The sequence below is a fragment of the Buteo buteo genome, chromosome 2 (genome assembly GCF_964188355.1).
Source record: "Buteo buteo chromosome 2, bButBut1.hap1.1, whole genome shotgun sequence".
In the NCBI taxonomy this organism is placed as follows: domain Eukaryota; kingdom Metazoa; phylum Chordata; class Aves; order Accipitriformes; family Accipitridae; genus Buteo; species Buteo buteo.
Genome location: NC_134172.1, coordinates 6,938,862 through 6,961,540, shown reverse-complemented (window position 1 = coordinate 6,961,540; position 22,679 = coordinate 6,938,862). Strand labels below are relative to the sequence as shown.

The 22,679-nt window shown below is 40.9% G+C and overlaps 1 protein-coding gene across 6 annotated transcripts in view; it reads right to left on the bottom strand.

The window, feature by feature from the left end:
• Window positions 1-22,679, bottom strand: part of LOC142038847 (sodium channel protein type 5 subunit alpha-like) — a 217,149-nt gene that overhangs the window by 34,264 nt on the left and 160,206 nt on the right. For 4 of the 6 annotated variants that reach the window (XM_075044726.1, XM_075044717.1, XM_075044743.1 and 1 more), the window contains 4 exons: window positions 21,542-21,688; window positions 14,621-14,741; window positions 5,787-5,941; window positions 1,754-1,927 (listed from right to left, as the gene is read on the bottom strand). In XM_075044726.1, the coding sequence (XP_074900827.1) occupies window positions 1,754-1,927; window positions 5,787-5,941; window positions 14,621-14,741; window positions 21,542-21,688 (597 nt within the window). The remainder of the gene's footprint in view (window positions 1-1,753; window positions 1,928-5,786; window positions 5,942-14,620; window positions 14,742-21,541; window positions 21,689-22,679) is intronic. The other 2 variants (XM_075044735.1, XM_075044752.1) reach the window with 2 other exon arrangements.

The following is a 22,679-nucleotide window of genomic DNA, read 5'->3' as shown; positions in this document are numbered from 1 at the left end:
GCTGCCTCTATAATCTGTCATTATACTCACAATCTCCACCATTAAAAGGCAAATATGTAGCTAAATTTGGGGGTTACATACTGACTTTGCATTGCTGCTGTTCCAAGGGAGGGTTTCTCACAGAGGACAGAATTTAGCTTAGTTTTTGTTTCACTCTCTTTGGTACTAAATAGTTGTCATGCTATAAAGCATGTATTTCTAACAAGTGTGGAACTCATTTCAAACTGTTAATGATGCAGCAGAGCTCCAGACTGTTTTGGTGAATTTGTTGTGCAAACTGTTGCTCCCGTCGGGAAGACCCCTACTTATAGTTGTGACAATACTCAGTCCTCATCCAGCCCTTCTGGTCTTCAAAAGCTCATTAAAACAACAACTCCAATAACAAATTCCTGGAAGCCCATATAATACTTTAGGTGAGTCCTATTAGTCCCATTTTACAGATGGAGAAACCAGGAAAGCAAAGCTATGTCACTCGACTGAAACTACAGTAAGCACAGTTTTCAGGGTTGGGCTCTAACTTAGGAACTGGTGGTTTCCAATTTTGTGGTTAGATAATTAAACCAGGCTTTCCTCTTCCATTGAAGCTAATCTGTGAAAAATGAGTGCCTTCCCTTTAAGAGGTTTCCAAGCATGTATGCAAAGAGGAATTTATGACCTACGATTTATGTAAAGAACTTCCTTTTCATAAATCAATTTATTAAAGCTCTGGAGAAGCTTCCAAAGGCTCTGATCCAGCAGTGCACTTAGACACGTCCATAACTTCAAACAAGTAAATCGTCCCATTGAAGTGCTTTCCTGGACTGGGGCCAAAGAAAGTGCAGTTCTCCCCTGAGTCAAGGTTCAGATGTAAAACGGGGAAAAAGAATTTATCAAAAGTTTAATAAGTTACACAGTCATGGCAGAGCTCTGCCAGCTTTCCATATTAATATCTCAAGCTAATAAGAAATGGTCTCAGGGAGGTAATTGCCTCCTTGTTGATACTCTGTGATGAAATTTTAAACCTCATCTGGAGGATGGTGTGTTGCTGGCTTTTCCTGAATTTGGCAGATCCCACATCCAGGCAACGTGAAAATTCAGAGGGGACGTGCCTGGTTCTAGCAACACTCCTGGGGCATGGGCTCCCTTTTGTTCAACTATTACTCGCTTTTAAGGACTGTCCTCATAGGAGAACGAAGCATGGCGATATTTCAAGGATTTGGAGTATTTTGTAAGTAAGTATTTTGTAATAGTAAAATAACTTTGACAAGAGGACTATTCACACCTTCTTCTGGACTCCTTCGCTGGTAAATACTTGGGAGACGGCACTGAACATACTGTTACACGCCACTGGCAGCCTCACTGGGAAACTACGCCAAGGACAGCTTCTCTAATCTGCTGAAAGACTTGTGTGTCGAGGTCATGTGCGGAGCAGTTAGAGGTAACCGGACCTTGTGCTAGCCGGGGGTGTGGAACGAGATGTTAAATGCTAAAAGAAAGAGCGAGTTCCTAGGGATGAGAAGGGAACGTGACTCAAATTAGCAGGGTGACACCTCTACGTAACGACACGAAGAAGTCTTCTCCGCTCTGGCACACCGATTGCTGGGGATGCATGGTTACAGATCGAGACCGCCTTCGAGCTTTGCCTAGGGTTGTTACTCAGAATTAGAGTGACAGCTGTCATTTTGCAAACACAAAGCTGCCAGACTTAACAGCCCATTATTATGCATTATAAAATCCAACACAAGAAGCGTCATAGTTCCAAAACGATACTTACATCTACAATAAGGAAGTCAAGCCAGCACCAGGCATTGGTGAAATACTTCTTGAAGCCGTAAGCCACCCACTTCAGCAGCATTTCCAAGACGAAGATGTAAGTGAATATTTTGTCAGCATATTCCAGCATGGTTTTTATGTTTTTTCGATCTTCAAGGTAAATATCTTCAAAAGCCTGGAAGTACAAAAGATTGATTACAAACTTCTCCTAAGCTGTTTTGGAAAGCATTGGTGCTGCACTGCAAGTCTGTGGTATTATTTGATGGGATACCACGTACTGTCTGTGATTCCTGATATATTTTAATGTTACCATCAGAAAATGTGCACAGGCACAAATAGGACTGACCTTAACCGAGACCTGATCAGCTTTCTCTTATAATGGACACATGTTTATCTCTCTCCAGCCTCTACTGCCTGTACTGACTGGACATCCTTTGAGTGTAAGGAGAGCTTAAGCACCCTAAATTTGGGAAAGTGAATCTGTGTGCAGCTTGCCATACCCAAGCTGCCCGATGGTATCCTGCCTCAGGTCCCGTTGGCTGTGCCACTGCTATCGGGGCACATCAGGTGTCCTAGGGCAGAGGACACTTGTCTTTAGGAGGCAGAATCTGACCCATACATTTAGTCAAATGTGTCTTATTGCTAATGAAGACAAATTGAGTTATTAACTTGCTTGTGTTATAGAGTACTGGAGTTCCCTGGCTTCTGTTCAGCCATCACATTTCAGGTAGCTACAGCTCTCTGCCTCAAGAAATGCTCATTATTATTCACTTAACAGAACAATTATGTTTTAAAGGTGAAGGTATCTATCTACACATCTCATCTGTCTCTCTAACTAATCTTTGCAGGGCATCATCAAAGGACTTTCAGCATCTGTATCAAATACAAGCAACTTAATAACCCCTTTAAAATATTTAAGATACAAAACAATATGCCTACTAAAATAAAACAAATAAAGTTGTCTCATAATTTAGTTTTCACTTTATAACGTAGGTCAAATAAAATGTAGGATCCTAGTGTCAGGGCTGCATATATATGGCCCGTTTGGGGGGCTTCTAAGTCGAGCAGTGGTTACAGTCTGCTTCCCCCAGCTTCTCCAGTGACCGTCACTACACAAGCTGCTCCCATGTCCCTGTAACCTGGATAACCCAAGCTTTGATATATTACTCTCATCCCATCGTGTGACCCAGATCACTTGGCAGGAAGAAACAACATTATTTGAGAGCGTCTGTGCTAATCATATTAATTATCTGCATTTACATATTTTGAGATCTGTAGCTACTTTCTGAGGAACTTCAAAAAGTTAGCAAACACCCAGTGCCTGGAGATACAAGAAGTGTGTTACTTGTCACTCAAGCAGTCACACTGCTCTTTTGCCTGCCAGGGAACAGTAATTAAACTGACAAGAAAGCTTTGGCAGCCTGTGCCAAAGCGTGTCCATTTGTCCCCACACTTTGGGGTGATATTTTCACTGCAACTCAGTCTCCTATCTTGCCTTCAAAAATGATATTTCAAGGGTGTGAAAGAGCTGTTGGAGAAAGCCACAGAAAACAATACACAGAGCGATTGGAGTTTATCACTTCTTGTAGGGGCTCACTCACTTTGTCAGATGACTTGCTGTACTTTGCAATTACTGCAAAAATAACAACAAACTATTTAAAGTGATTTCCTCCTCTCCTTTGCTCTCTCTATTTGCTACTAACTTGTCAAAAAGTACATTGTGTTTTGTCTACTAAAAGCACCCTGTGAGTCCAGAAGCAGCTTAATAAGGGATGAAAAATATGCTACCTGAATGCCTCAGGTGCACTGTACTTCTGCACGAGCTATCGATATTACACAAATGACAAAACTCTGGTGCTTTGCATTTTTTCATGGTGACAACTGATGAAATCTTTACAATGTAAAACATCATAAGGGTCACTTCTTCTGCTTTGCTTTGTGTGTTAAAAAAGCGTTAAATGGGATACCTGCAGTCTTATCCACAACTACTATTAAAACACAGGCTCCCAGTTTGGGTGCTTATGGCTTAAATGCATAAGAAGGGGTTTGTATCTTTTGCATTAAGCTATAGATGTATTCTGATGGTTTAACTACCACACACAAATATATACTGGCTTTTAAACTCCCTTAAGAACTTAGCATGTCCCAGGGATGTAGCCAGATGAGCTCAGTTTTTGGAAGAGCTCACCCCAGAATAACAGGAGAAAAAAGTTGTGTGCTGCCTCCAACATCTCCAGTCCAAATACTGAAGCGCAGTGCTGATATGTGAGAAAATGCAGCATAATTTGCCCTTATACAGAATTGCACTGGCTAAATTGAAAATCGCAAAAAGTAAATGAATGCATGCAATGAAAATTAAATGAGATTTATATTGCAGTGTTCAGTATCTAAGGCACTTTTAATTACATATGTAAGGAAGTGTATTCATCTATTATAGCAAGCGACATGCCCCCTTTAAAATGTGTTAAAAAATTAACATGCTGATTCTCAAGCTGGTGCAAAAACTGTCAGACTCCATTGATTTCAGCAAAGCTATGACAATTTTCATCAGCCTACTATTTACCCAAGTTTTTCAGCCTCTTACTTTTCGTAATAAAATAAAATCCCCTGGGTGAAATTTCAGCCCATCCCTGGTGGACCTGGAGAACAGTCCATTCATTTCCTTTTTGCATCAACATTTATGTGTTTCCACCTTCTTGTCTCCCTGCAGAGACTTTCTTTAAACTACACAAACCCAGTACTTCTGTATTTTCCTCTTTTTTTTTAGGCCACTGATAATTTGTGTTGCTCTCCTCTGGAGTTTCTTCAATTAGCCCATGTCTTTCCCAAAGTGCAATGCCCAGAGCTGAAGCCAGTGCTCCAGCTGAGGCCTCCTTGATGCCAACTGGAGTGGAAAAACATGCTTATTTATACAACCCAGTGGGGTGTTTGGCTTTTGTGTGGTGCTGTGCTATAGTTTACTCTATCCTGTTTGTTGCCTGTTCTCTCTCCAGCTCTTTTTAGTAAATCTGCTACCTTACCAGTCATCCTGCATCATGCCTTTCTGCCCGTGAGTATTCCTGATGAGGTGAAGCAGGCACCTTTCTAAGGTGATGTTGTTCCTCTTACTATTTAAGGCAGATTTATCTGTTTGGCTGAAGTTAATCCTGACATCCAGAAATACACGGGTAACCTGTCCAAACACGGCACTGCCTGCAAATTTAGTAGGTGTATTTCTTACTCTGTCATGCAGAAGATCAGTGACCACCAGACCAAAGCCTGGAGAACTCCTGATATACCCCTTGCTCTACACCTAGATAAAAACCTGGGAGAAATCCCACCAACTTCGGTGACATTCTTGCCATGTAAATTAGCAACATAAACATATGCTGCCATCGCTACGAAGAGCCCAGGGCTGATAATACGGAGAGGATAATCCCAGTACGCAGTGGGATCTCAGAAAGAATCCCTTATCAGAGTCCTGGGCAATGACCACCCAGCCTCCATACCTGCCCATTCATTTGGATGCAAACAGGAGCGATCTGTGCAGGAAAAGTACAGAGGTTTAAGCTAACGTGTATTCAGAATGTGACAGGCACCCACTAGCTCCATGGATAGCACTGATTCTGTGCCCCCTGCACCTTTTGTGATTTTGCTTTGCTGGTTACAAAATGTGCTAAAAAAAAAAAAAAAAAGAAAAAAACAAAAAGCCATCCCTGGAGCAAAATACAAGCCTCCAGATGGGAACTGCCATGGAGCAGCTATGGGATGCTGAAGTAACTCTGGGATACTTCCTCACACTGACTTTCTTAAGGATTTGCTTTTCAAAACGTGTGCAGGTTATAATTTTATGTTATAACAGAAGGAAGTTCCCCACCATATAGTACAGGCAGGTGAAATCAGAAAAGCTGAAGACCTGTTTTAGCCCCAAACATGTTTTTCTGTGAGAAATTATCAGTAAGGGCTCATAAGATCTTAGGGACAGCTAACTGGAGAACACCTTCTCTGAGAACCATGTCCACTTTTGACCAGCTAGGAAATCCTGTTACATTTACCAGGGCTCCACTGCTCAGCAGGATCATGAATATGATGAAAGTTTCGAACCAGTTGTGTTCAACGATTCTGTAGCAGGTTTTCCGCAGCCTCCACCAGATTTTGCCTGGAAATTTCGTGATGTCCACTGAACAGCATGGGAAGAATCGCACACAAACTGAAAAGGAGCAAAACAAAAACAAATTGTCAAAAAGGCCCATTTAATTCTTAAAGCTGTGATAAGGAGCTGCTAAATAAGATTTCTTCTAGCAATAAGCTGCTGCATGGAGTCTTGCCTCCCTTGTTTTTCTCACCAACCTCTTCTGTTCTGCCTTCCATTTCCCCCTATCACTCATCTATTAAAAACCATTCAAAATCACTTAAAACATGCCGCAGTGATTTCTCCCAATGATTTTTATAATATGGAATATATTGGCCATGAGTCACCAGTGCCCTAGGTTGATCACATTGTATTAGCTGAGCTCAGGCAGCACCCCTGATCAGGACTAATGACTCTAGCAGAGTATTACCAATAGTTTCCACATCCTTTTGAATGGAGTAAGGATATTTTCTTGCTACTATGATACCACTAGAATTACTGATTAAAAGTGGCAATCTGATGAAAGGGAGATGAGGAGAGGAGGTGCTACAGTGCAGATTGGACCAACGTGCTGAAGAGACTCAGACAGCAAAAGCAGGAACAGATTTTGATCTCTTGGACTCTCATGAGCTTAAACAAGGCGTTAGAACAACTTTGGAAATATATTTAGGTGGTTAAATCCCCTTTGGTGTCAGAAGAAATTTAGATATCCAGTCCACAGCAGGTTCCCCACTGATGCTTCATAGCATCAGTTTCTGACCTTGGTGACAAATACTGTGTGATAGTCAAATGCTGTGGTCGTAATGGGGACCACACAAGGATTTCTGATCAGCAAAACCATAGCCATTTTTAGTTTCCTTAGCAACATTCATTTGTTATAACAAAAAACTATTGTCATTGATAATGGACTTATCCATCTCTCCCATTTTAAAAAACACCATGTGTGTTGCCTTGTGCTGGGTAAAAAACTTAAAATTGTGTGAGAGGACACCCTGGTATCCGGGACTTGTCCTCTTCCAGGCTGACCATTCAGCCTTATGTGAGATAATTTGACTCAAATTTCACAACATTTGCTGATGAGAATGACCTTCAGAAATGACTTCATTTTAAAAAAGCAAGCTTTTTACCCTACATTTAATCTATGTGTTGTATAGAAAGAGACTGAACTATGGAGCTTTATCAGTCCCATCATGAGCAAAAAAACCACAGGCCAACTGCTTCTGTAGCTGAAAGGTTGGCAAGGTCACCAGCATGTCTTGAAGCATACGACAACTGCTCAGAAGTGACAAGGGAGGACATCTCACTGTAGTGATGTAATGAAATGTTATTGCAAGTAGAAAAAATATTTAGGCAAGGAAGCTCCGGAAGGAAAGAGGGTGAGTGCCAAGGTTACGCAGACAGCAGACGCTGCTAATTCAAGGTGGCATAACTGAGGTGCTTGAGTTGCATGTGATATGCAAGGAGATCAAGTGCAACTCCTGGGATGCCAGGATTCCCAAGCAGCTGGAAGTTGGGCTGTGCTGGCAGCAGGCTCTGCCAGGAAGAAGCGTAGTGCTAAGTCTGTTGTGGTCCTCCTGCCATTTTCTGTAAGTTTTTATTATCCCAGATCGCTGCTATGGAGCAGCAGAAATGTAGGATGTTTCATACATGAACCACTCCCAGAGTTCCCCTTTCCCTCACATTTCTGAGATTTTAGTTAGGTGTAGGCTCTTGGCTGTATGAGATTTTTGGTATGGGACTAACAGTACAGTAAACCACTTATGCAAAGGTAATGTCAAAGTGATGCAAGTAACTACCTGTCCTCTAAATGCCTGCATCACACAGACCCACACCAGTTCCCAGTCTACCACTGTATTCTGGAATTCAGAGAAATTATGGGCTCAGTTGAAATACACTAAATTAATCAACCTATTTGAGAAGGACATAATGTTAGGAGAAGATAGAAATGTAAGAACCAGCTCTCTGCATCTTTGTAGGTCAGGTACCAGTCCAGCAAAGGCAAGTTTTATCCTTCTAAGCACTTCAATCCTAAATACCAAAGAATCATGTCAAGGGATAAAAGGATATCATATTAGTCACTACTTTTTGCTAAACCCACTGCACTGCTACACTGCTCATAGAAGGTAATGTGTGTGATTTGGGTGTATTTTAAGAAGTAGGTACATGGAACTACTTGTATGGCAGCTCTGCTTAGAGATGCCTGTGTGCTATAATCCCACCAGCAATGGTAGCAAAGAGGGGGCTATTAGTTGCATCTCTTAGCAGCGCTGTCAGAAATCTCTTACACAAGTTCTCACCCCACAACAGGTACGGTCATTACCATCTTTCAGGTGTCTGGTCCACGCTCTGTGCTGTTATGCAGGTACACTGGCCACCTCATTGTCAACTCAGCTTTGGATCAGGGAGACTTGGGCTCAGATCCGTCGTTCGTCAAGTGAACAGCCTAATGAGCAGGTTGTTTGCTATGTAAGTGTGGATTTCTCATGTTAAGCAGAAATCCCCCTTGGTACTGGAAGTAACTATTTCTTCTAGCAGAATAAACTTTCGATGAGCCTACATTGTCCCCATAAACAGTTTCAATTTGGAAAAAAAATCAGCTTTTTTCTGACTTAAAACATTTGCCCAGAAACTTTCCCCTCTTCTCTCCTAAGTTACTTCCTAGATGGATACTTGGCTTTTTAGTCTCTTAGATGAATGCCTGGGCTCAGCTACTTATTAACAGGCCTGACAGTCTCTGTCATGGTCTTACAGAGTAGAACTGCTCTGTAAGTACCGTTGGAAAAGGTTAGGATCTTCCAGGAAGTGGTTTTCCCCACTGTAAGACAGTTAGATGAATCATTATCTGGAGGAGTCTGCCTCTGTCTTTCCACTACACAGGGAGCTTACATGATTACCTGAGCCCAGGCACAGCTAAAATTAGGGGATCACCTTCAAATTAAATACTAATGAGCAGGGCACCGTGAGTTCCAAAGTCACTTCTTTTGTGATGGAAAAAAAAGTCCTAGTTTCTGACAGTAATACCTTGGAAAATCCAAAATAGCTTCTCAGATGAGTCAGCCCAAAATCACAGCGCTATTAAATCCCATTCTTTTGATTGGGCCCAATTCAGAAATGTTTAGACCAGATTCTGATACAATTACTAATGTCAAGTAGCACTTCCATGAATAATCACGCTGGCTGCAATTCAGATGAAATGCTCTTTTTAACTATTCATCAATCAAACAGAAAAAAAGAAAATGGAACCAAAAAAAAAAACAAAACCCTGACCACAAATAGGTCTTTTAATGAATTAGTAAAGTTCTATTTCCATTTCAAATTTTATGATTTCCCTCACTGACTGTTATTTTATGCCTGTGCTTTTCTGGACTCTCTCGTGGTGCTGGTAGCCTACTGTTCTGGTGACCCTGACCCGAGCTTAAATACTGAATTAGAAGCTTCACATAACCCAACAAAAAAAGTTTACCTGACCTTGGTCAGCATTCTAATAGTGGCTTTTTTTCCCATTTCTGTGAAATCAAAATATCAAAAACATTCCAATGTGTCTAAGGCATGACCTGGTGAGGGTCTGTGCAATCATAACTCCAGCTGGCTTCTATAACAAGGCAGGTGGTCAGCAGAGCCCAGCTTCAGGTTTTGAAAGCTACTTTATCCACACGAAGAAGACTATTCATTAACACCTTTTAGCACAGCAAGTGTCAAGGCAGGAATAAACCCTTTGACATTTCTTATAACAGCATTACTCATACTGCCTTGTCTAATAGATTTGTGCTATCCCCCTGAAATCAGTGCTAGTAGGGGACTCGTTGTGCAGGAGAAGCCGACCGCCTTGTGATTTAGTAAGGACTTAATTTTACCACTGTAATTCATGTTGGGCTACATCTTTTTTGAGAGCAAAACTGACTCATTTCCACCATGGCCTGTTGGCTAGTAGGTTACTGCTCAATAGAAACACAGAACAGCAGAAAAAGTCCCCCCAAAGGGTGAGTTACATGCTGGTAAATCAGTGAAGCTGTACTGAGTTGCATCAGTGGTCAACTTGTCCAAGAACAACATCTGTTTTCAATTCACATTTCAACATTATATACCATTTCTCATGAAACAGAGACCTATTTACCAAGGAACCTTTCCAAATGCATCGGTATACTATGATATTATTTACTTTTTGTTTGTTTTTCATAACAAGGGAATTGTTCCCTTCAGTCACTGGGGTGTCCTGTCATGCAATCACAAACTGCAGATTAAAATGTGTCCTAAACCGCAGTCTCCACTGCAGGTGTGACAGAGAAAGCTCTTACTTAAGCATCTGCCACAATGATAAACAAGTTACCAAAAAAAGAAAAAAAAAAAAGGCAAGAGGAATTTAATTTACAATGCATTTTGTGTAAATATTCCTTTGGTTCCACATTCACATTTTCTAGCCTGGTGCATTATAATAATGGAGCTGTTAGACCTGATTGCATTACCTTGCTGCATTAGGAAAAAAATCTCTTTGTAAATGTGGGAACTATACAGCAAAAACTTCCTCCTGCATACATGACAGCCAAGACTATTGATTTCAGCCTTATGAGTAAAGACTTTACAAATCCACTGCTTGTTCACACCAATACATACATTTAAATTTACATAAAATTATTAGATATGTTTCGGATGGATTGGGCTGCTGATTCTCTTCAATAAAGTAGGAAGGCCAATTAATTTCTTCTCTACTGTGGTACAGCAAGTCTGGTACCTTGTGTTCAAACTGCAGTAATTTTGTTACTACTTTTACACAGGAGTTCCCAATTATTGGGACATTCATTTTTAGAACAAAACAATATTTTGCTTAGTTCTGAATGCTCTGAGTGGTTACAGCATTGCTTGGTTTGACACAAAGAAAATACAGCTTCCTCAGCATAAACTCAAGCAGGTGGGTATTCGTAACATGGTTTTAATATATATATCTTCCAAGTTGGGTTTCTAATGACCAGTCTAGCTAGCTGTGTACGCTCAAGCAAGAAAGCAATCCCAGCTGTAGTCCCTTTGTAAGACCCCAGCTATCTCCCTATGCTGGAGGGAACATGATCTCTGCAGACCCTCCTTATTTAACACCTTTCTCATCTTCGAGCCCCACTAACGCCCTGGCATGCACGGCTGGGTTTTATACTGTGCAGCTCAGAAAAGAGTTTTTTCCCCCTGGCTGACATGGAAAAGATTTGCCATCACTGCCTCCAGCATTTGGGTACCTGAGCACACATGGAGATTTGATTTTTTTCTTGTGTACTACAGCCGGGTGCTGCCAAGAGAGCATCTGACAAAGCCACAGTCTGCCAGGTGTTTTTTACTCTTCCAAGGGCTTTACAAGGGTACATTTCTTGTTTATCTGCTGCTCCTCTCCTCAAAACATATCCTCTCAGAGGTCACTACAAATAACAGCGTAACGCCTTGAAGCAAAGGCAGTGGGCAGCCTGGTCTACCACCGACGTCAGCCCTGCTTTAAGCGAGGGGGTGGACGAGTTGAAATCTAGAGGTCCTGTCCAACCTGAATTAATTTAATTCTGTACATCCAATAGGACTGTAAGAGTCTTATGATGTCTGAAAATTGTACACAACAAAACACTAGCTTGCCCTTCCTGGTGGAAAAATACACTGTATCTCAGGTATTGCAGCTAGAGCAAAGAGATACTTTAAAACTTGATTTTGTTCCATCATTTTTTTCTAGGATGACAATTAACACATTTTGATGGGCTTGGTTTCATTTTACCTAGCTTTAAACATCATCTGGTGGTGGTCCCTGTAGCTCAGTTTAGATTTGTTCAGTTTGACGGTCTAGTTTTTCTCTTCTTCACTTTTTTATTTCTAAACAGCCGCTAATTGCAGTTGGGAAGGGCATGATGCAGATCCTACCATTAATCAGAGTAACTCCACTTTAGTGCATGGTATTTTCCAGCTGCGATAATCGCTCCTACATGGTCACATGAAAAACTGGTTTGGGGCGTCCTTGGTGTCACGAGTTGCTATCGACTGCGCGTTGAGCAAGGTAGCTCATTCTTGCATGACCATCCAATGATACGCCTTTGAAACCTTTGCCAGCGGGCTGTGTCTGGGGAATTACGCTTAAGGACTTGGTGAAAACTTTCTCCTATTAGGGTCTGGGAGAGAGGAGTGTGCTGGGACCAGGGGGCTTTCTTTGGATGACCTTCTGTGAGACACAGAAGATAATATCCAAACAGATAGCAATTTTTGATGCAGAGAATGCATACCAATGGAGGTAACAGGACTGGAGTGTTGCAAGGCATCTGGAGGAAAAAATACCCAAAGAGCTGGCATTGCCTAGATGTTGCTTTCCCATCATCTGGCAACAAGAATGATCTCTCCATTTCTGTCAGGTTTTTCCCAGCAATACTTGTTAGCTGCCAGAGCTGTGACCCTACCTTGGCTTCACATTTCCTGACTGAAGAATATTCCCCATTGACCCTAATCAAAGCTATTTTGAGATGATAATGAATTAACAAGTCTCCCCAAGAAAAAATGACCTATGGCTTATCTGGGTCACCCAACTCCCGGAAAACTGTGACCTCAGCAAACTTTCAGCAACTATTTCAAGAACATGCATTATCTTCATTGCCTTTGTTATCTGAAAAAGGGGGCTGAATCGGGAACATATTTGTTCAGGACATAACCTATGCTGGATGTGTTTAGAAATGGCATAGTTTGAATTTAGACAGCTGGTGAGCTAACAAGGTACAAACTTAACCCTTCCCCTCTCGCTCTTCCTCTTCATCTCACCTAATCTCCTTCTTTCACAAATATTAGCTGGTTATTCTCCCAAATATACCAAATACTGTTGTATCAAGGCAGTAAAGGCAACACTAGATAAACTTGCCCAGTGCATGCCCTTCAATACTTCCACTTTAGTACTTTATAACCTTGTCATATCTTAGCTAACGAGACTGTTGTTTGTTGGTTTGCTTGTTTTTTAACTAGACTGGAATGATAACTGCATGCGGTTTAATAGCAATGGTAGGCTTGGGAAAAAATTTTGGAAGGTATTTAATGGAAGAAAACTATAGGAAAACAACTTTTTTTCCCTGCATAAATAGAAAAAAATGTTAATGTCATTGCAGTGAGAATCATGCTGGGGGGGAAGGGAGCAGGAGCCGGCAGGGTGGACATGTCCCAGGCCAAGCTTGGGGTTCAGCCCACAACACCTTTATTTCTACATTTCTCTGCTGCCAGGGTTGAGTGGGCTTCAAAACCAGCTTAATGCTTCCAGTGATCTAGAACAGCACCGCTTCCTACCCGGCATCCCATGGACAGCATTGGAGAAGATCTGACAAACTGGGTTGGTACTGGTGTGGTCCTGCACGATGGTTTTTCAGGCAGTTCTGGTTATTTGAAGAGAGAGCAAATTACAGAGTGCTACTGCTCTGGGAATGAATCAGGGCTGCGCGCATTTCTTTTACAAACTGGAAGGTGATTGTGGCCAACCACAGTTTCAGAATTTGTAAACTGGCTTCTGACTAGCACTGGTCTTACAGCACTGGCTTGTTTAAGCAATTGTAATATAATTTCTCACTTTGCAGCGCATAACATAGATTGCTGCTCACTAGCTTCATTAAGAAATATATTGTGAAAGAATGAAAACACCAGATCTAATTTCTAAATGTTATTGCAGGGGCCAGAATAGTTACCCCATGCTTTCCTCCATCAACTGCATTAATTTTTGGCTACTGCTTTTAAGCAGAGCTGCCAAAAAAATGTTTGGATCCTAGGGACATTTGTAAGCCCTGCAGGGCTCCCTTACCTCATTCAATCATCTTTCTCACAGATACAGAGATGCACATTTTTGCTGACTTCAGGGGCATTCGTATACCCAGCAAATCATCTCTGTCTGATCCCATCTGAGCAGCTCTGTTTTTATTTATAATAATCCTTGAATTTTCAAGGGAATATACGAACATTCAGCTAACCCTATTTTTCCTAACCTAGATTTAAATAAAAATGAGGAATCTGACTGAAATAATATTTGGAATAGAACTCACTCTGAGAAGAAATAACTTCAAATGTTGTTTACCTTATAAATTAACTTTAAAATAGATCTGATGTAGCCGGGTTTTAAACCTGTGTTTTGGAGCAGGATGGTGTTAAAAAATTGATAAAATGATGGCATATTTTGGTGTTAAAAGAGTTATGTAAATATGATTTGTTGTTATCTAAAATAATTAAGTAAAATACGCTTTACATAACACATCCCTGGTCAGATGAAAGTTACTGGACATGCTAATCTTAACACCCTTTAAAATAAATGGAAGAGAGTCCCTGGGACTCATGAACTCTCCAGACAGTGTCTGTTAACTGCCTATATACATTTAAGCAACAGAAACACCCTGATCTGCTCAGTTCTCTACCAGAGTTGATCATGCACACATACTGGAAGGCAAAAATCTTCATTGGCCAAGTCAGAAAAATCAACATTTAAAAAAAAACCCAAACACCTTTATGGCACAAATTATGGTGAAAGAAAGCCTACCACTTTAGAAGCTGCAGAGCCTTTCAGAGCACGCTTTGGGCTTACCTTACCTTGGAAATCCAAAGACTAGTGATAAGAAGTGATTCCGAGCGTGCGTTTGGAGCATTACGGTATCTAACAAATGAAGGGCATCCAGTGCAATACTACTGCAAGCAGCCAGGGGAACGTGGTGTGAAGGTGGAGAGATGTTCACTAAGAGAAGAGGAGGTTTCTTGCCTCAGCATTGTGTGAAATATGCAGGCCCTTACCTTCGGGGAAGCAATCTTCAGGCTCCATCAGCTCCTCAGCAAACTCAGGGATCTGTTCCAGCAGTTCCGCAGGATTTGTCAAATCCACTGTGCTGCCTTCAGAAAGACTGATTTCATCAAGCTTTTTGTCAACAAGAGCAAAGATGAAAACAAATTAATCAATCGCCCCGGAGGAAGTAGCTGAGTTTTTATTCCACTAACCGATATCCCAGCTAAAGCCACCCCAAGAGAGCCATCGCCATGCACTTCACGTGGTGCCCACTCCTCGAGTGGCAGCTCTGCCTATGCTTGACCCATCGACAAGAACAACAACACAAAGTTAACAAGTAAAACTTATTTTTGAAAACGAAACAGAAGCAAACCGCAGAAAGATAGTGAACAGCCATTGAATATTAATGGTAGGTGGAAGCTTGGAATGATGGAACCACTCATGATTTTAGGGCTTGTATGTCCTGAAGGCTCGTACCTTTAAATGGGGGGGACCAGAAGTGGGACCTAGCTCCTGAAATGGTGGTGAAGGATGATTTTGATGACCTGTGTTGGGTTCCTGTGCCAGGGGCCTTGTTCCTGAGGCTCCTCACCCACAGCTGATGGGTAAAATCTGCACCTTGTCAGTCAGGACCATTCCCTGGTCCCTGCTGCCACAGCTTCTCCTCCGAGATGAGCAGAAGACCCTCCGTCACCAGGGTCCAGCCACACGATGCTACAGGAACACCCGTGTGAGAGGGCTCTTCCACCTGCCTCATCCCGGGTCTAACTAGTTCCCACCATGTGATGTTGCCCCTCGCAATTTGGTCACACACTTCTGATCTCACGGTGACGTAGGAGGAGGGACACATGGCTTTTCAAAGCCTTCCAGAGGCTCTATTGCTTGCCTGAAATATGTGACACCATCATCTCGGGCACGTTGTTTAAATTCAGCGTTTCTCAAATCCTTCTCTGCAAAATGGGGACAGGAATATTCCCACTCCCTGGAGCATTGGTTGTCTTATCTATTTAGAGCAGGAACTCTCAAGTAGATCTGGGTAAAAATTTCTGGGGAATATATTATTTTAAAAAATTGTTTTAGAGCCTGAATTTGCTATGAAAAGAGATATGATACATGATTAAAAAGTCACCCAAATATGAAATAGAAATTTCATTTCAGGTCAAAACTTTCTTTTAGCAGAATAAAAACATTTTCTTTAGAAGAAAACAGGATTTTTTTTCCCCCATATTTTATTTTACTAGTCAAAATAAAACATTTCTATTTTGTTAATCCAAAATTGTATTTTACTTGATTATTCATCTTGGCCACTAAAGTGAAAGATCTAATATTTGCCTAGCCCTGCTCACAGTTTGCTTCTGACTGTATTAGAGCACTATCTGGCATAAGTGGGCAACACCAAAGCTGGTATCTTCTATGGGTCATATCAATGCAAAATAGCAATAAGCAGGCATCAGGAAAGGTGGGTTATTTGTTAACTGCCTTATTCTGTTCTGAGTACATACTGAAATCTTTTTGTACTTTATCATGCAATACTATTGTCTCCATTTAAAAAAAAAAATGAGGACAATAATACTTACCATGCTTTTAAACAACCTGTGAGATAGTTATATGAGAGATGGCACGTACACATAAAATATTATTTTCATGAGGATGATGGTGATGGAGTTAGAGAATAGGTACAGCTTTATATATTTATTATTAATGTGAAAATGGGTCCTCTGTTTTCCAGTATACACAGTCAATGCAAAATTTATAGCTGATTTCAGAGAAATGCTGAACCTTGGGTAAAATGGGCAAGAGTGAACATTCCAGCAATGCTTGCAAGTGGGGATGGAAGCTACTTGTTTGCAATTAGCTGCAGCATCCAGAAGGTCATAGTCTTGGCTAGGGTTTTTAATGCTCTATTCAAAAGGACTGCTAACAATTGAGAAGAGACCTTTTAGAAGAGAGTCAGAACAGAAAGCACAAGTCAAAGACATGGTTAAAGCTTCTAAAAAATCCATATTCAGAATGCAGCTGTTGTACAGAGCCCATTTTCTACAGACTACCAGCGCTATATGATGGTGGAAAAAATGTCATACCAAGTTTTAGCACAGTCAGAACTTTCTGATACTCTGTTATGAAGACATCAAAACACAGATCACCGAAATAGTCCTACATCATATACAGCTGTAGGATGTGGAAAATAGGGGTTCCAATGAGAAAAGAAGCCTTGTTGGATAGAATTCTTACCAACAGACAGAAATCAAAGAAAACTGTGAAAACAATGTCAGCTTGATAGCATAGTCAATGAGAGAGCTGGATATAGCAGAGACAGGTTAGGAAATGAACAGAACACAATACAGTGCAATTATAATAGACTACAAGGAAAACATCTTAGAGAATCAAGAATTCTTGAGAGTTATTTATCGGGAGGAGTTTTCAGAAAATATTAGAATCCATTAGCGTCAAAGGGAGATGGGGAACATGCAAGACAAAACAGACAGGATTTCTTCTGAAAAGCCTTCAAAGAAGGAGAGGCAGCAAACATGGCTTCAGAAAACACTAGACAAAGGTTTGAGGGTCCAAACTGGGACTAGAAAAAGAAGGAACCATAGATATGAGAGGGGAGGGAAAGATTAGGAGAGCTTGTAGGAAAGAAGCAAAGGTTACTCTTTGCCAGAAAGGTTAAAGGGATTAAGAAGGTTTTCATGAACTCAGTAATGGAAAAAAAAAAGAGCTAGAGACATAATAACAATTGATGAGGGAGAGGTAACTAATCAAAATTCAGTTGCCTAAGAAAATAAACCCTTTTTAAAAGAATCCAACAAGGGGATAAATAAAAAGAGGGGGGAGAGCCTGTTAGAATTAATACAAATGCAAGTAGAGAAATATCTAGAAAGCCTGCAACATACGCAAATCAGTAGATCCAGGCAAGGCACACTGTAGGGCAAAAAGGGATCCAATACACCAAGTTAACACACCATTAGCAATCAATAGTGAATGCTCATGGAAAAATGGAAACAGCCCAGGAGAGCAGCAATAAGTAAACACAATACTGAGCTTAGAGAAGAGGAAAACGGAATAATCATGGGAATCACAGATCACTAAACACTTGCTGTAGCCTGTGATTAAAGTAAATTAAATAAAGACTCAGAGGAGAAAAGGAGAGTGCTTTCTCAGAGTGAAATGTCATAGACACGTAAAGGCAGTGAGGTGGTTCTCCTGTATGCTAAGGGTACTGTGCACAAACAGGGTGCAAAGAGGCCAAAAGAAGGCAAAAAGGACAAATAAATACAGAAGCTCCTCTTTCTGTCTCAGCATAAGTGAGTGAAGGAGGTGTACCAGGCAGAGACAACGGGATCTGTCCGAAGCACCTTTGGGAGACCTCCCACGAGTGCATAAATTCGTACTGCAGAAGGTAGTTTTTAATATTTTTCTGGGTGGACTGGCTGTTTTAAGTAAAAGGACAAGGCTCCTACACCCACCTCTTGTGTCTGTAATCATGGCAAATTGATCTGAATGGCTTTTTCAAAAAGCCTTTAGCAGTGAGATGCTGAAATCTCATTGAAAGTTGATGTTTGCTCAAGGCTTAACTCTCTTATCTCACTTCCTCTCTCCCTCAGCTCTGAAGATCACAGACTGAATCTATCAAACTGACATGTGATATACAAACCTTAAGAAAATATCTGAATGTCTATTATAGAAAAGTCTACTTTTAAAATAAAATGTAGTTGGCTTGGATTCACCCACTGCTGCGTGGAGAAAAGCCATCACAGGACCCAGATATATAACACACTTTGTCTTCAGAGGAGATCTGTAGGGATTAGAGTCAGCATTGTCTTCACTAAAGATATAGAAGAGGTACTCTTCTATATGACCAATATAATCCTCATGTTAGCTGGTAACATTAAATTGGAGAGAGTATTGAAACCGAGGAAGCAGAAAGGAAAAAAGAAGTGAAACATGGAGAGAATATAGCAAAATGGGACTTGACTCAAAACAGTACAAATGAGAGTTCCAGAAAAATCCTGGAAACCTGCAGTAATATTAAAAAATTAGATGTGATTTTGCAGTGGGATATAGCAATGTAGAAAACTTAGGTGAAAGCATCATGTCTAGATAATGAGATACTATTTCCTCTCTTTACGGTTCCTTGGAAGTTGTATTTGGAATATTGTGCTTACTTCTTGGCAAAACAACTCCAAAAAGGAACAACTGAGGGAGTTGCAAAGAAAGAGGTAAAAATAAGTCAGATAAAGGGCACAGAGACACTAATTTACAAGAAATAATGAAATGAAAGAGCAATGGCGTGTTACTTCAGGGGGTAAGCCAAAGACAAAAGGAAGCAAAGAACAGTCTATTAAATTAAGTTATATTAATTCATCAAAAGAGAATGATGGATAAAATTGGTAAGAGAGAGTAATGAAACGGTACTTTGAAAGGGAAAAAAGGAAAAAAAAAAAAAAGGGCTGGTTATTAAGGCAATATACCCAGCCATGAGATTTTTTCTAAGCAAGTGACTTGTTCCCTTTGGTAAATGAAGAAATCTAAGTTGCCTGATACATGTAAAAGTAGATTCCACAAAGCCGTACAAAATATTTCATGGGGCAATGTTTTGGCAAATAAATCAACCAGTTTGTTCTCTGAGGTCTTATCCACCTGTGACATCAGTGATTTTATTTCTATGGTGTCTTTCTGATGATTTACATAGGATGAATTTTTAATCATATAATGTATCCTTCACTGACATCAGCAGTGTTTTATTCAGAACACATTCAATGCTTCGTGTTCCTGACTGAATCACTCAAAGCCCTGCCTCTTGGGCATACCAAATCTGTTACTTCCTCACAGTTGCTGGCTTTATTTGGCTAGTTGCAAGTTCTTGGGACATTCATCAAAAAGATGATTAGCATGTCCTTGTGTGCCGGCACAAAGATTACTTCTTAATAGGAGGACTGTAAGTATGTAATGTCCACACAAGATCTGGCCTTCAAAAATAGCATCCTTTGGGCTTTGCTCTTTCATGTTGGCATTCTTAGCCTCATGTGAACTTCCGCTTGATTTCAAGTCATCCCTGGATTATTGCCATATTCCTCCACCTCTTTCTAAGCAGCCGCAAATAGAATCAATTATACTCTACTATAGAAAGGTGACATTTGTGTCCCAGGACCCTTTGAAAGTTGAGGGAGGAAATGGGGATTATTTCTTTATCACGATGTTGCTGAATATATCAAGGCTAGAATGTTCTTGATTTATCATGACATTTCGTTATAGCACTAAAAAAGGACATAATTGTCCAGCTTCCATGTTAGGATCACAAGGTTTATTTATCTCAAAAAGGCATTTAAACATGAAAGATACCTAATCCCCTGAGAGAAGAAATCCTGAAATGGTCTTCCAATTCCTCCTAGTTATAATGCTTCATCTCATTATTTTGAAGTTTTTTATTTCTTGGGTAAATATATATACTTTTTTTTTTTTTTTCTGAGACTGGAACATCAAATATTCGAGTCTCCTTCTTCTAACGTTCAGGACCTTTTCTTTCTGAAGATGAAGTTCGATACGCCAAGAAGTATTCTGGCAAGGACGATCGCTCCTTAAAGAAATGCTTCATGGCTAGAGGATTTCTGGTTACTGTGAGTGGAATTCAGCTCACCTACATGTACAACTCATCTAGTTATCCTGGGCTCCCTTTATAGTCAATGGAGAGAAACCAGCACTTTTAGAAGATGATTCATCTGACCTAATTTAAATGTTGATTTCAGTTGGAGCTGAGACACATCTACCTGACTACATTGGCTCCAGATCCTCATTGACGATAAAGGGGTCTCAGATGACAAGTTCAGCTGCAGATGTCTACATCTAGTTCAGTAAATTCCACCCCATACGACAATATGAATCAGCAGGCCTGAAGAAGAGGAGCTCTGGCTCTGCGATGGGTCTGTTTTCCTATTGTCCTGTCAAGATTTCTCCATGGGATTGCTCCGGCTGGGCACAAACTTGCCAGCAGTTTTATAGCAGAATTGGGAGAGGTGTGATACGTGTTGATACTGTGTCATCCTTTCCCTTTCATTAATTCAGTTCCCCAAAACCACCAGTGGTTCCAATCTCAAGGAGCTATGGAGTTCCCCAAAGTCCCAGGACATTACCCAAAACATCCGCTTCCTGATTTCAAAGAGAGGAATGCGTCACTCTCTAATAATAAAGGCAATGTTATGTCAATAAAATGCTAAATCTGAATGGGAAAAAAATCCAGCAAGTCAGCAAGTAGGATACAGGGAATCTGAAGCCTGGAGTCACTCAGTGTACAGTACAAGTACATGTATTTTTGGTATTCATGCTTATAAGGACAACATAATCCTACAAATTGAAAATGAATGTCAATGTGTACGCATCAAGAAACAATGAGTGAGCTGCACTTTAGCCAACATAAACTGAATGATACCAAGGCTTACTATTTAGTTAGCATCTTCACCTCAGCTACTTAAATTGTTGCACCTTTCTTGGATCTATGTGCTAACAGGAAAAGAAATGGTAATCTGTGACGGATAGCAGATGCCCTCCAGTGAACTCAAGGTACCGATCTGCCAAGTCAGCAGATGCCATTCTTAAGCTACTTTTCAGTGGGAAAACACACACATATTTGCTCCTAAAATAAGACAGTAACATTATAGATGATTTTGTGGTATTTTTTTTTTTCCCAAAGCCTCTTGGAATCCCATCTTAATTTATAATGCACATTTTCCAAGCTTTCCAATTATTTTTATAACAACAAAATCCTCTCTCTTCTTTACTAAGACTGTAATACCTACTATGTATTATTGCTTTCCTACCACTTGACAAACATGTATTTTCACAAGCCATAAACCCCACATAAATCAGTGACATGCACTATGGAGCTGGTGCAATGAATTGCATGCAGTATCAGGTAGGAAAGTTGTTTCTGTTACCTCTTTTTGCCCTACTGGAGGTGGTGGCTCAGCCTTCAACTGCTTATCCACGTGCAACTCACTTAACTCTTCACAAATCTCAGAGTTCTGACTCCGGACACCTGGGCTTTGGCATCGCTGCCCCCTCAGCTGCAGCTGTTTTTCCTGCTGGAAATAATCCTAGATGGGTTTATTTTCTTTTTCTTTGATAGCATGCTTATTTCTTAAGGACAACTCCCCAGCTAGAAGAGAAAATAGCCTGGACTATACTTGTCAGGGGAAAACATCTTAAGGAAAATGGCAAGAAACAAGATAACACAAGCTTATGCTGTAACTTTTCAGCTTTAGCAATAGGATATGTCAAGATATCTGGCTGTAGAAAATGGAAATACAAATAGGCCAACTTTTTTTCTGAGCTGTTGTTGCTGGGGCAGGAGCAAATTCCCTTGCAATCTCCATTTTGAGTCTGGCTTTGAGATACAAGCTTCCTCCAGTGACCTGAGGCGCACAGAAAGGTGCTTGCAGTTCGGTGCAATAACCGAGGGGTGTACTCTGAATTTGCGCGGTCAGGTGGCGATACTCAGTGTCACGGCTGGAGAAAGGCGCGAGTGTAATACCCAACACCGTGCTACGAGTCTGCTTGAAACAGTGGGGAAAAAACGCACCCAGAGGAGACAAGATACACATTGAAGGGGAGGAAAATGCAAAGTTCACTGGAAGAGATAAAAAGTGTCTAAAAGTAGATGCTGAAAAACTGCAGGTAAACCCGTAAAGGTATGCGGCCCCTATTCAGCAAAACACTTAAGACTACTTTGCACCCCACTGACGCCAACGGGACTTGAAGGCAGGTTGAAAGGAGAGAAAATCCTTAAGTTCTTCCCTAAGAAGGGATGGACTCTGGAACCAGAGCACTAATTTTTTTTCCTGCAAACACATCTGACTAGACCCAGTGCTTGCTAGTATGAGTGGTGCCATTAACTCCAGCCACTTCTTCCTGGGGTGATGACTGTTACTGCTGAGCTGGCCAGAAGTACTCGGGGACTAATGGCAGAGGAGAGTATGTTTGCAGGGTCGGTCCCTACATCTGGAGGCCCAGGTTCTCTGCTAGTGTAAATCAGTCTGGCTTTATTGATTCACCTAAGACAGGGATTTCTCTGAA